This window comes from Dendropsophus ebraccatus, chromosome 5, assembly GCF_027789765.1.
Source record: "Dendropsophus ebraccatus isolate aDenEbr1 chromosome 5, aDenEbr1.pat, whole genome shotgun sequence".
Classification (NCBI taxonomy): Eukaryota; Metazoa; Chordata; class Amphibia; order Anura; family Hylidae; genus Dendropsophus; species Dendropsophus ebraccatus.
In genome coordinates this window covers 38,086,593-38,100,155 of record NC_091458.1, presented here as the reverse complement: position 1 = coordinate 38,100,155, position 13,563 = coordinate 38,086,593, and the positions used below count along the sequence as shown (strand labels likewise).

Genomic DNA, 13,563 nt, shown 5'->3' with positions numbered 1-13,563 from the left:
AGGAGACAGAGGAGAGGCGGGTGCTAGAGGCGACAGAGGAGAGGCGGGTGCTAGAGGAGACAGAGGAGAGGCGGGTGCTAGAGGAGACAGAGGAGAGGCGAGTGCTAGAGGTGACAGAGGAGAGGCGAGTGCTAGAGGAGACAGAGGAGAGGCGGGTGCTAGAGGCGACAGAGGAGAGGCGGGTGCTAGAGGAGACAGAGGAGAGGCGGGTGCTAGAGGCGACAGAGGAGAGGCGGGTGCTAGAGGCGACAGAGGAGAGGCGAGTGCTAGAGGAGACAGAGGAGAGGCGGGTGCTAGAGGAGACAGAGGAGAGGCGGGTGCTAGAGGAGACAGAGGAGAGGCGAGTGCTAGAGGAGACAGAGGAGAGGCGGGTGCTAGAGGAGACAGAGGAGAGGCGAGTGCTAGAGGCGACAGAGGAGAGGCGAGTGCTAGAGGAGACAGAGGAGAGGCGGGTGCTAGAGGCGACAGAGGAGAGGCGGGTGCTAGAGGAGACAGAGGAGAGGCGGGTGCTAGAGGCGACAGAGGAGAGGCGGGTGCTAGAGGCGACAGAGGAGAGGCGAGTGCTAGAGGAGACAGAGGAGAGGCGGGTGCTAGAGGAGACAGAGGAGAGGCGGGTGCTAGAGGAGACAGAGGAGAGGCGAGTGCTAGAGGAGACAGAGGAGAGGCGAGTGCTAGAGGAGACAGAGGAGAGGCGAGTGCTAGAGGAGACAGAGGAGAGGCGAGTGCTAGAGGAGACAGAGGAGAGGCGAGTGCTAGAGGAGACAGAGGAGAGGCGAGTGCTAGAGGAGACAGAGGAGAGGCGAGTGCTAGAGGAGACAGAGGAGAGGCGAGTGCTAGAGGAGACAGAGGAGAGGCGAGTGCTAGAGGAGACAGAGGAGAGGCGAGTACTAGAGGAGAGGCGAGTACTAGAGGAGACAGAGGAGAGGCGAGTACTAGAGGAGACAGGAGAGGCGAGTGCTAGAGGAGACAGAGGAGAGGCGAGTGCTAGAGGAGACAGAGGAGAGGCGAGTGCTAGAGGAGACAGAGGAGAGGCGAGTGCTAGAGGAGACAGAGGAGAGGCGAGTGCTAGAGGAGACAGAGGAGAGGCGAGTGCTAGAGGAGACAGAGGAGAGGCGTGTGCTAGAGGAGACAGAGGAGAGGCGAGTGCTAGAGGAGACAGAGGAGAGGCGAGTGCTAGAGGAGACAGAGGAGAGGCGAGTGCTAGAGGAGACAGAGGAGAGGCGAGTACTAGAGGAGACAGAGGAGAGGCGAGTACTAGAGGCGACAGAGGAGAGGCGAGTACTAGAGGAGACAGAGGAGAGGCGAGTGCTAGAGGAGACAGAGGAGAGGCGAGTGCTAGAGGAGACAGAGGAGAGGCGAGTACTAGAGGAGAGGCGAGTACTAGAGGAGACAGAGGAGAGGCGAGTACTAGAGGCGACAGAGGAGAGGCGAGTACTAGAGGCGACAGAGGAGAGGCGAGTACTAGAGGCGACAGAGGAGAGGCGAGTACTAGAGGCGACAGAGGAGAGGCGAGTGCTAGAGGAGACAGAGGAGAGGCGAGTGCTAGAGGAGACAGAGGAGAGGCGAGTACTAGAGGCAATAGAGGTGAGTACTAGAGGAGACAGAGGAGAGGCGAGTACTAGAGGCAATAGAGAGGCGAGTACTAGAGGCAATAGAGAGGCGAGTACTAGAGGCAATAGAGAGGTGAGCACTAGAGGCAATAGAGAGGTGAGTACTAGAGGCGACAGGAGAGACGAGTAATCACTATATGAATCCAGACATGGATGCTTAAGAAGAATATGATACAGCATGCTGCCTGTTCACACTACGACCTCTAGTCATTGCGGCATATGTCCTATGTAATGCACATTATGCAGCAGTGGAAATATTTAATGCAAAGGCAAAAACAAAAAGGTGTAAAATCGGGTGTAATATTATAACCAGACATGAAAACATAGTGTGACTGCTGCCAAGTTGCGTCTCTAACAACCTGTCAGGTAGCCTGTCCATAGTAACCAGCCTGTCTCCGCTAACTCCGCTCTGGGCAACAATCACCACTCAGCCGAGGAGCAGAGGATTTCAGAGGAGCTTTCACTGCCACAATAAGGAGATAACAGATCAGGAGTCCCCTCTACCAGCTCCAGCCTCCCTATATACTGGGAACACTTTATTCTCCGCAGCAACCAGACAATGATCAGTAATGGGGAAACATTTCTAGAGGGGACAAAAGAAAACTGGCGACTCCTTAAAGGGAACCTGTCATCACTTTCATGCTGCTTAAACCATAAGTCATGAGCGATGGAGCAATAACTATATCAGCTACTATAGAAAACATGAGGAAAGCCAGTGTGAGTTGGGGTTAGTTCTACCTTCAGCTCCGCCAGGACCAATAACCTCAGGAGCTGACAATCCAATAACCTCAGGAGCTGACAATCCAATAACCTCAGGAGCTAACAATCCAATAACCTCAGGAGCTGACAATCCAATAACCTCATCCAACCACAACCAATCTCAGATTACTGAATCTGACACCCCCACCTCCCTTACTTACAGGGACCATAACAGAATCTGACACCCTCACCTCCCTTACTTACAGGGACCATCACAGAATCTGACACCCTCACCTCCCTTACTTACAGGGACCATCACAGAATCTGACACCCTCACCTCCCTTACTTACAGGGACCATCACAGAATCTGACACCATCACTTCACTTAATGACACCATCACAGAATGTGACAACCTCGCCATCACAGGATCTGACAACCTCACCTCCCCCACTTACAGGGACCATCACCGGATCTGACAACCATTTACAGGATCTGACAACCATTTACAGGATCTGACAACCATTTACAGGATCTGACAACCATCTACAGGATCTGACAACCATCTACAGGATCTGACAACCATCTACAGGATCTGACAACCATCTACAGGATCTGACAACCATCTACAGGATCTGACAACCATCTACAGGATCTGACAACCATCACAGGATCTGACAACCATTTACAGGATCTGACAACCATTTACAGGATCTGACAACCATTTACAGGATCTGACAACCATCACAGGATCTGACAACCATCAAAGGATCTGACAACCATCACCATCACCGGATCTGACAACCATCACCATCACAGGATCTGACAACCATCACAGGATCTGACAACCATTTACAGGATCTGACAACCATTTACAGGATCTGACAACCATTTACAGGATCTGACAACCATCACAGGATCTGACAACCATTTACAGGATCTGACAACCATTTACAGGATCTGACAACCATCTACAGGATCTGACAACCATCTACAGGATCTGACAACCATCACAGGATCTGACAACCATTTACAGGATCTGACAACCATTTACAGGATCTGACAACCATCACAGGATCTGACAACCATTTACAGGATCTGACAACCATCTACAGGATCTGACAACCATCACAGGATCTGACAACCATTTACAGGATCTGACAACCATCACAGGATCTGACAACCATTTACAGGATCTGACAACCATCACCATCACAGGATCTGACAACCATCACAGGATCTGACAACCTCACCATGAAAGAGTGACCACTTCCCCCGCTGACAACTCCTGCGGTCCGCCGACCCCGCACTCTGCTCCGTTATCCGCGGTTCCCGTGCCCCCAGCAATCACAGCCCTGCTCCCCGGACCATAGATAGTGCCGGTGGGTACAGACAGCCGCCAGCACCGCCGCCGCACAGGGTCTGATGGCGAAAGTTTCTTGTCTGTGCAGCGAGCGAGTAAAAAGTTGTCAGTAGTGGCAGATAGTAGCGGTCCGTGTACTTACAGGGGAGGAGGAGGAGCGGGAGGCACATCCCGGCCGGCATTGTCCCGGAGCTCAGCCCCGGTGTGCTGATAGGAGAGCGCGGAGCCCAGACCCGGAACGGCTCTCACATCCCCGCAGCAGCAGCCGCCGCTTCTCTCCGAGCACTGACTGCCAGTACACTGACAACATCGCCAGCCCCTGCCAGCGCCGCCGCCAGAGAGACGCCCCCTGATTGGTCACTCCCTGGAACATTCTAATTGGATGCTAAGAGGCGCGCTCTGATTGGCTGAGGCCAGCCCTCTGTGAAGCGGCGGAGGAAAAGGAAGAAAGTTTGAACTTTGGGCTTCTGGGGTAGCGGAGAGGGAGAAGGTGATAGATGATGGGTGATGGATGATGGGTGGTGGATGATGGGTGATGGGTGGTGGGTGATGGGTGGTGGATGATGAATGATGGGTAGTGGGTGATGGGTGGTGGATGATGAATGATGGGTAGTGGGTGATGGGTGGTGGGTGATGAATGATGGGTGGTGGATGATGAATGGTGGGTGGTGGATGATGAATGATGGGTAGTGGGTGATGGGTGGTGGGTGATGGATGATGAATGATGGGTGATGGATGGTGGGTGATGGGTGGTGGATGATGAATGATGGGTAGTGGGTGATGGGTGGTGGATGATGGGTGGTGGGTGATGGATGATGAATGATGGGTAGTGGGTGGTGGGTGGTGGATAATGAATGGTGGGTGATGGATGGTGGGTGATGGGTGGTGGATGATGAATGGTGGGTGGTGGATGATGAATGGTGGGTGGTGGGTGATGAATGATGGGTGGTGGATGATGGGTGGTGGGTGATGGGTGGTGGATGATGAATGATGGGTAGTGGGTGATGGGTGGTGGGTGATGGATGATGGGTGGTGGGTGATGGATGATGAATGATGGGTAGTGGATGATGAATGATGGGTGGTGGGTGGTGGATGATGAATGATGGGTGGTGGGTGATGGGTGGTGGGTGATGGATGATGGGTGGTGGGTGATGGATGGTGGGTGGTGGATGATGAATGATGGGTGGTGGGTGATGGATGATGGGTGGTGGATGATGAATGGTGGGTGGTGGGTGATGGATGATGGGTGAGTGCTGAGTGCCGGCCCTGGCTATGGCAGGAGGAGCAGCCAAGTTCAAACAAACATTCTATGTCTCATACACAGAGAGCTATTACCCGTCATCTCTGAGGAGGAGTAAGGCGGCCAGTCATATATGAGGACATAATGGCCACCAGCTTAGGATGGTCCCTCATAAGTCGTGGCTAGAGATGAGAGAACGGGGTTTGGGTTTGAGTCGATCCGAACCCGAACGATCGGTATTTGATTAGCTGGGGCTGCTGAACTTGGATAAAGCTCTAAGGTTGTCTGGAAAACATGGATACAGCCAATGACTATATCCATGTTTTCCACATAGCCTTAGGGCTTTATCCAACTTCAGCAGCCACCGCTAATCAAATGCCGAAAGTTCGGGTTCGGATGGACTCGAGCATGCTCCAGGTTCGCTCATCTCTACCAGTGACCTACAGTACTAACAGCTTTAACCACCAACTTACACTACTGACAGCCTCGACTGCCAACAACTTACACTACTGACAGCCTCGACTGCCAACAACTTACACTACTGACAGCTATAACCACCAACAACTTAAACTACTGACAGCCTAACTACCGACAACTTATGGTGGTTTTACACGGAGCGATAATTCGCCCGATCGCACGATTAACGATTTTGAATGAACGATTTATTTTTTTTTAACGATCAGCGTTGAGACGGAACGATACATCGTACGGAAAAATCGTTATGCGATCGTTTTGCGATTGCTTAAGCCTATCTCACACATAGGTGAAATCGTTGAAAGAATGTTTACACGGAACGATCTGCAAATTTTTTGCGAACGACCAACGATAATTTGAGAACATGTTGAAAGATCAAAATGAACGATTTCTCGCTCGTCGTTTGATCGTTTGCAGCGTTTACACGTACGATTATCGTTCGAATTCGATCTTTATCGTGCAAATTCAAACGATAATCGTTCCGTGTAAAAGGACCATTAGGGTCCTATTACACTGAGCGATTTTTAACGATCGCAAACGAAACTGTTTATCGTTAACCTGAAATCGTTCACCTTATTACACAGAACTATATTTGTTAGTTACGATCGTAACTATGATCGTTTATTCCTTCTGGTCCCAGCAAAACAATGAACAATCTGCAATTACACTGAACGATTAGTGAAAAAATGCGGAACTTGAGCGAACGAATGTGGAATTACAGCAAACGATTAGCGAATGATTAACAATAATTTTAGGTCTGGATCTAAATCAATGATCAACGACATATGAACAATTTTTCGATCATTGTCTGCAATTACACAGAACGATTATCGTTTAAATTCGAACGATTTAACGATTTTTCGTCCTGTGTAATAGGGCCCTTACACTACTGAAAGCCTCAGCCACCAACAACCTACATTACTGACAGCCTGAACTACCAGCAACCTACACTACTAACAGCATCAGCAATCAAAAACTTCCACAACCTAAGCCTCAGCAGCCCATAGCTTCGAACATTACTACCACTTTAAACATTTTTTCTACATATCACAAGTTTTGATCAGTTCGGGTTGTGGTTGTTCAGACTCCCATAGATTGTTAAATAGCCAAGTGAAGTGCCCGGCTCTGTACTTTAAAGGGGTAGTCCACCAAAAAATTTTTTCTTTCAAATCAACTGGTGCCATAAAGTGCCAGAGATTTGTAATTCACTTCTATTAAAAAATCTTAAGTCTTCCAGTACTTATCAGCTGCTGTGTGTCCAGCAGGAAGTGGTGTTTTCTTTCCTGTCTGACCCAGTGCTCTCTGTTGCCTCCTGTGTCCATGTCAGGAACTGTCCAAAGCAGGAGCAAATCCCCATAGTAAACCTCTCCTGCTCTCCAGACTGGAAATAATACAACTTCCTGTTGGGCATACAGCAGCTGATAAGTACTGGAAGGCTTGAGATTTTTTAATAGAAGTAAATTACAAATCTCTGGCACTTCATGGTAGCAGTTGATTTGAAAGAAAATTTTTTTGGGTGGACTACCCCTTTAATTCCTGTATTGCCTCTTGATCTTTCTTATCACTAAAGACCATAGAGGTTCCATCGAAGTCTTCTGATCAAAACCTTAGTAAGTGTAAGTTTTTTTAAAGTGACAGTAACACTTTGATTTACCAACACCTGAGCCTCAGAAACCTTTTACTTCAACCTCAGCAACCTCGATCTCACTGATTGATAACTTCACGGATGACCTCAAAGCTCCTTTTTGTAGGTCGATTACAGTGAGAGTTCAGAGAACCTTGACCTCTAAAGCCCGAGCTCTTCAACTACTGACAACCTCAGCTTTAAGGCCCTATTCCACGGAACGATTATCGGCCGTATTCGGCCGATATCGGCCGCTACGGACGGTAATTGTCCCGTGGAATAGAGTGCAACGATCAGCCGACATCGTTCATGTCGGCTGATCGTTGCAGTCGCTTGTTTTTCAACATGTTGAAAAACAAGCGACTGATATAGCAGCGGTCTGCTGCCGTCGCTCCGTTGAATAGGAGCATCGGCAGCAGACGCTGCTATATCCTATGGGCTGCCCGGACGATCAGCGATCCCCCGGGCAGCCCCCCGCAGCTCCCCGCCGCCCCCTCCCGCACTCACCCGCTCAATGCAGCCGAGTTGAATAGCGGCGGCAGCGAGCGGGGAACGAGGAGCAAACGAGCGCTGAGAGCGCTTGTTTGCTCCTCTAAACGACCCGTGTAATAGGCCCTTTAGCAACCGATGTTAACCACCATCTTCAGCGATCAACCTCCCACAAACAGCCTCAGGGACCAACAATATCTTTATGGTCAATGATCCAACCTCAGGGAACCCCACCATTGCAGTGGCCCCCAGACAGATAATCCCCATATTGTGTGTAGGTTCCCTCCCTCATGCCTACCACAGTGAATGTAAAGTAGGAATTTGCATTCACACATTAGTCCTCATACATCAAAACTCATTTTGTTGCCCATACTAACCAATTGTAATTAAGTTTTCATAGAATAAACTGTTCTTAAGAACAAGCTTGCAATGGCAACAAGGCCTGCTTCCTGATAATGTAGATAAATGAGGCCCAAAGACTTAATATTAATGGTGCACCAGCGCAGCTATGGATTTATCAGTAGGTGAGCATGTCCTGCGGGTGAGTCTGGTATAGGGAAAAACAATGGCGTAAATGTGGTGGCAATCTTTACACTCAAAAATGGTGCAATGGCTTCATGAATAGTGTTGAGTGGATCCGTCAAAATGTTCAGGTTTGGCACCATTATCCAAACTCTTTGTGTTTGATTCCCAGCATCTGTCGAAGTTGGTTGCCACCCTTGGGAATTCTGGAAAACGTAGATACAGCCATAGGCCATGTTCACACAATGTATGTTTTACATAAATCACAGCCGTTGTTGCAGTTTACAACAACGGCCATAATTTATGCAAAACATACGTTGCATTTGAATGAATGGAATCCCGTCCAGAGCGTATACACATAGTATACGCTCCGGCTGGGATTCGATCTGGTTGCATAAAAAACTGACATGTCAGTTGTCTGCGGCCGCTATTCATTGAATAGCAGCCGCAAAAGACATTTACGGTCATACAATGGAGCGTGCGGCTCTGGCTGCACGCTCCATTGTGTGCAGCGGTGAATTAGGATGCAGGCGCACACAGGTGCTCCCCATCCCAATTCATCAGAAATGAAGATCATCCGGCCAAAACTGTAGCGTTTCTCTCCCATAAAGTTCAATAGAATTTCTTCTGTGCATCTCAAGAATGCCACTCCAGGAAGCACACAAAAATGTCAAAGGCAGAAAAAATCCATTCACACCTAAAGTCAAAAATGCCAAGATAATCTTTGGCAGCTTTTCTGGAGTTTATGGGAGGCCAGAAAAACGCTACAATAAAGCTTTGTCTGGGTGCAACCTATTAATCATAGCCACATTGGTATTTAGAGGTTCTTATTTTAAGCAATAGAGAGGCCACATGTGCAGCCACTACTCCGATAAAAGCAATGAACAAAATACCCGCACTCAGTAGTAGGGCACCACGAAGAAGAAGACCTCCCGGCAACCTAGGCCCTAATGGAGAAGAAAACAAAATAAGTGAATATAATCAGTGGTCACTCATAACTCACTGGATATAACACAATATAATAATAATAATATTTATTTGTATAGCGCCAACAGATTCCGCAGCGCTTGCAACAGATTCCGCAGCGCTTATATTATATAATAGCAATATATTATATAATATAATCAGTGGTCACTCATAAGTCACTGGATATAACACAATATATTATATAATATAATCAGTGGTCACTCGTGAGTCACTGGATATAACACAATATATTATATAATATAATCAGTGGTCACTCGTGAGTCACTGGATATAACACAATATATTATATAATATAATCAGTGGTCACTCGTGAGTCACTGGATATAACACAATATATTATATAATATAATCAGTGGTCACTCGTGAGTCACTGGATATAACACAATAATGGGTTAATACGTATTGGATGCTGATCTGTACTGCCTGGGAAGGAGGGGTGGTTGCTGCCCTTTTGCATCAGGGCCCATGAGCCAGGAGCTGCACCCCTGTGAATGTCGCATGAGATAGAAAGCAATGGTAATAAGGAAAAGAATGATACAAGATGGGAAATTTATGCTGACATTTTAATACCTGAAGGAAATAAGTGAAGCATATTAAAGTAATTATAAAAGGCAAATATCTATGTCACCCGGAGATAATTTGAGTTAAAAGTTATCTTGACATGTCTCTGGTTTCTCAGCATGAATGGTAAAAGATTTGCCTGCTTCACTCTTTGGCAATAGACGGTACTGAAAGTATCTGTATTTTGTATGTTGTTTTGTGTGTGTGTGTTTGTATGTTGTTTTGTGTGTGTGTGCTTGTATGTTGTTTTGTGTGTGTGTGTGCTTGTATGTTGTTTTGTGTGTGTGTGTTTGTATGTTGTTTTGTGTGTGTGTGTTTGTATGTTGTTTTGTGTGTGTTTGTATGTTGTTTTGTGTGTGTGTGTTTGTATGTTGTTTTGTGTGTGTTTGTATGTTGTTTTGGTAGTTTTTTGTTCATAAATGCTTCACTACAATTTTTTTCATATTTAGCAGTTAATAGCAATCAAAAAGGCCCATTGCTTACAGTGCCCTTACATACCATGCTACCGGCCACAACTAGCGATTTGCTGGTGTAGCCACCAATTATCAGTGAATCACCATTAACGTTAGCTATTCACAGTAATTGCAGGCTGCACCTGGGCTTGCCACTACTTAGAGCAGGGACGGGAAACCTTCAGCCTTCCAGCTGTTGCAAAACTACAATTCCCATCATTTATCATGATTGTGGTTTTGCAACAGCTGAAGGTCCAAAGTTTCCCCATCTCTGGCTTATGCTACGTTCACACGGAGCGATAATTCGCCCGATCGTACGATTAACGATTTCGAAGTAACGATTTTTTTTTTTTAATCGATCAGCGTTTACATGGAACGATATATCGTACCGAAAATTCGTTTTGCGATCGCTTAAGCCTATTTCACACATAGGTAAAATCAGTGAACGACTGTTTACACGGAACGATCGGCGAATTTTTTGCGAACGACGATTTAAGAACATGTTCAAAGATCAAGATGAATGATTTCTCGTCGTTCGATCGTTCGCTGCGTTTACACGTTCGATTATCGTTCGAATTCGATCGCTATCGTGCAAATTTGCGCGATAATCGTTTCGTGTAAACGTAGCATAAGGGTCCATTTACACAGAAAGATTATCTGACAGATTATCTGCCACAGATTTGAAGCCAAAGCCAGGAATGGATTTGAGAAGAGGAGAAATCTCAGGCTTTCCTTTACCTGATCTCTGTTCATAGTCTTTTTCTGGCTTTTGCTTCAAATCTTTGTCAGATAATCTGTCAGATAATCTTTCTGTAAATGGACCCTTAGAAAATACCTGTCATGAAAAATAAGGGTGCGTTTACATAGAGAGATTTATTTGAAAGATTTTTGAAGCCAAAGCCAGGAACAGACTATAAACAGAAAACAAGCCATAAAGAAAAGACTGAGATGTCACCTTTTGTCATCCATTCCTGGCTTTGGTTTCAAACATAAACACACCATAACTTTTGACAAGTCATCAGACAAGTCAGAAGCTATTGATCAGAGCAGGTCTCACTAGTGATACAATAAATATGCTGCCAAACCAGAAAAGAATTATTTTCGTAGTGAAAGTAAAGAAACAAGCATTTTTTTTTTCATTTTGGGGGGGTGTTGTGTTTACGCCATTCGCCCTATGGGAAAACTGATATGTTTTCTGTGTTCTTCAAGTCAGTATGATTACAACAATAGGCAACTTGTATAACTTTTATTAAAACCTTTTTTAAAAAACGAAGGCCTAATTCACATGTCAGTATTTTTCATCCGTTTTCCCGGACCAGGAAATATGGAATCCATTACAACCCATTATTTTCAATGGTGTTATTCATACATCCAATTTTTTTGCGGATCCGCATGTTGTAATACGGTCCGTAATTACGGAACGGACACCCCAATAGAAGTCTATGGAGAGCACAAAATTTGCGGAGAGTAAAGTGCTATCTGCAAAACCATCCGTATCACAGATCCGTATTTTTGTGACATCACCAAGCTCCTCCTGCCAGAAATATCCTGCCTGATAGAAATGACTGTAAAATGGCCCCGGACGACCATGTGACCTTTTTTGGGGGGTTGGGACAGCAAATTACATCATTTTGCCATCCCCTCTTTCTTGTTAACTACATTTTTTGCGGATCCACAAAGAACATAATACGGATGCAAAACTGATGATTTTTTGCGGATTGCGGATAAAAAAATAGAAGATCCAGATTTTCATCCAGGAAACTATACTGACGTGTGAATGTGGCCTAAATGTTCTTAAAATTGCTCTATTACCTTCCTTATTACCATCCTTATAATGCTTTTATTTTTTGGTCTATTTGAGGTGTCATTTTTTGCGCCATGATCTGTACTTTCTATCGGCACCTTGCATGTGCATATGCACCTTTTTTATGCAACTTTACTTTTTATTACAATTTTTTAGAGATTTGATGTGACCAAAAATCAGCAATTGCTGACATCATGCAGCATCATGAATGTGATAATGTAATAGTTTGAGCAATTCCGCACGCACCAATACCAAATATGTTTATTTTTTTATTTATATAATGAGAAAAGTGGGGTGATTTTAACTTTTATTATGGGATGGGTAACTTCCATGGTTACTGCACTGATCTCTCATAGATATTAATGCAGATCTATGGGATCAGTGCTCGATTACTGTGGGTTGCTGAAGCCCATACTAATCGAGCCAAGCTGGGATCAGCACCATTGCGGCGCAGACCGCTAGCCTGGCCAGAAGCCCAAATTGCCCTCCGTGATTGTATTGTGGTTGAACAGTCCGTCCACTAGATCACCATGGATGGGGTATAAGGGGCATTTAAATGGTTAAATGGATGTGGCGATCAGCCTGCACCCGCTAATAGCCGCGATCCCCCACTGCCGATACATCACGATGTGGCCCCTCTCTGAACTCTCCTTAAGGGGTTAAAAACTTAAAATTGTATCAAATAATGTATCTAATGATGGTGGTGTGTTTTTTCCATACAGAAATGGGTCAATAGTAACATCAGTTACAAATATTAAGGACCAGAAACAACTAGTATAATATTCCCAATGATCCTATAATCCACTCTAGAGCAAAGCAATAGTGGACAGAATTATATATATATAAAAATGGCTGCCTACTATGTGTGGACAAATGAAAGAGACACTTTACTCCTTTAAGCATTGTAAAAAAAAAAAAGGATTTATATATCCTATCTTTCCTATATGCTACATAAGTAAATAGAGGCAGTAACATCACTGATAAGTCAATGACAGCAATCAATGCTACCACCTGGTGGGACAACCCTGTTAATATCGGGTTGTCCTAGCTATTTTAGTGCATGGAAATAGCAGTCAACGCAGCAGTCCCAGAACTGTAGACAAAGACTTCAACCAGATGGTAATGCAAATGAGATATCATTTGTGAATCATTCTTGTATACACATATGGAGTGAATCCAATTCCAATAGTATCCTGATATGTTAGCGTATACCGTAGATGTAACGTGCTGATGTTTCCTTCTAATGTGTTACATGCACTGAAAAACAGGTGTCAAATCTAATGCAGTAAGCAACATTGTGATATTACAATGTAGCTGTTCTACACAGAAATACAAATTTACTGGCCTAGTATGCCAGCAAGTATTATAAGCGGTCTTCGCCATTTTCATGTATTTTAAAGCATAAACACCGTTTATCACCTTAAAATAAATCCCTGCAAAAATGTGAACATAACCATAGTATATGAGAACCCCTGGATTATAGTCATAGTGAAATTTGCTGGACATTGCAGTAAAGTCCAGGTGACACAAGGCTGTCCTCCTGATAGCTGGCAAAGGTCATAATAATCAGTGATGTTATCAGATCTTATGGTACTTTTACACGGTGCGATAATTCGCCCGATCGCACGATTAACGATTTTGAATGAACAATGTTTTTTTATAACTATCAGCGTTTAGACGGAACGATACATTGTACGGAAAATTTGCTATGCGATCGTTTAAGCCTATCTCACACATAGG

General features: G+C 45.4%; 1 protein-coding gene across 1 annotated transcript in view; it reads right to left on the bottom strand.

Moving 5' to 3' along the window:
- Nucleotides 1-3,984, bottom strand: part of B3GLCT (beta 3-glucosyltransferase) — a 267,570-nt gene extending 263,586 nt beyond the window's left edge. Inside the window, exon 1 of the mRNA XM_069969884.1 lies at nt 3,813-3,984. Within this exon, the coding sequence (XP_069825985.1) occupies nt 3,813-3,852 (40 nt within the window). The 5' untranslated portion in view covers nt 3,853-3,984. The remainder of the gene's footprint in view (nt 1-3,812) is intronic.
- Between the last annotated feature and the right edge of the window lie 9,579 nt (nt 3,985-13,563).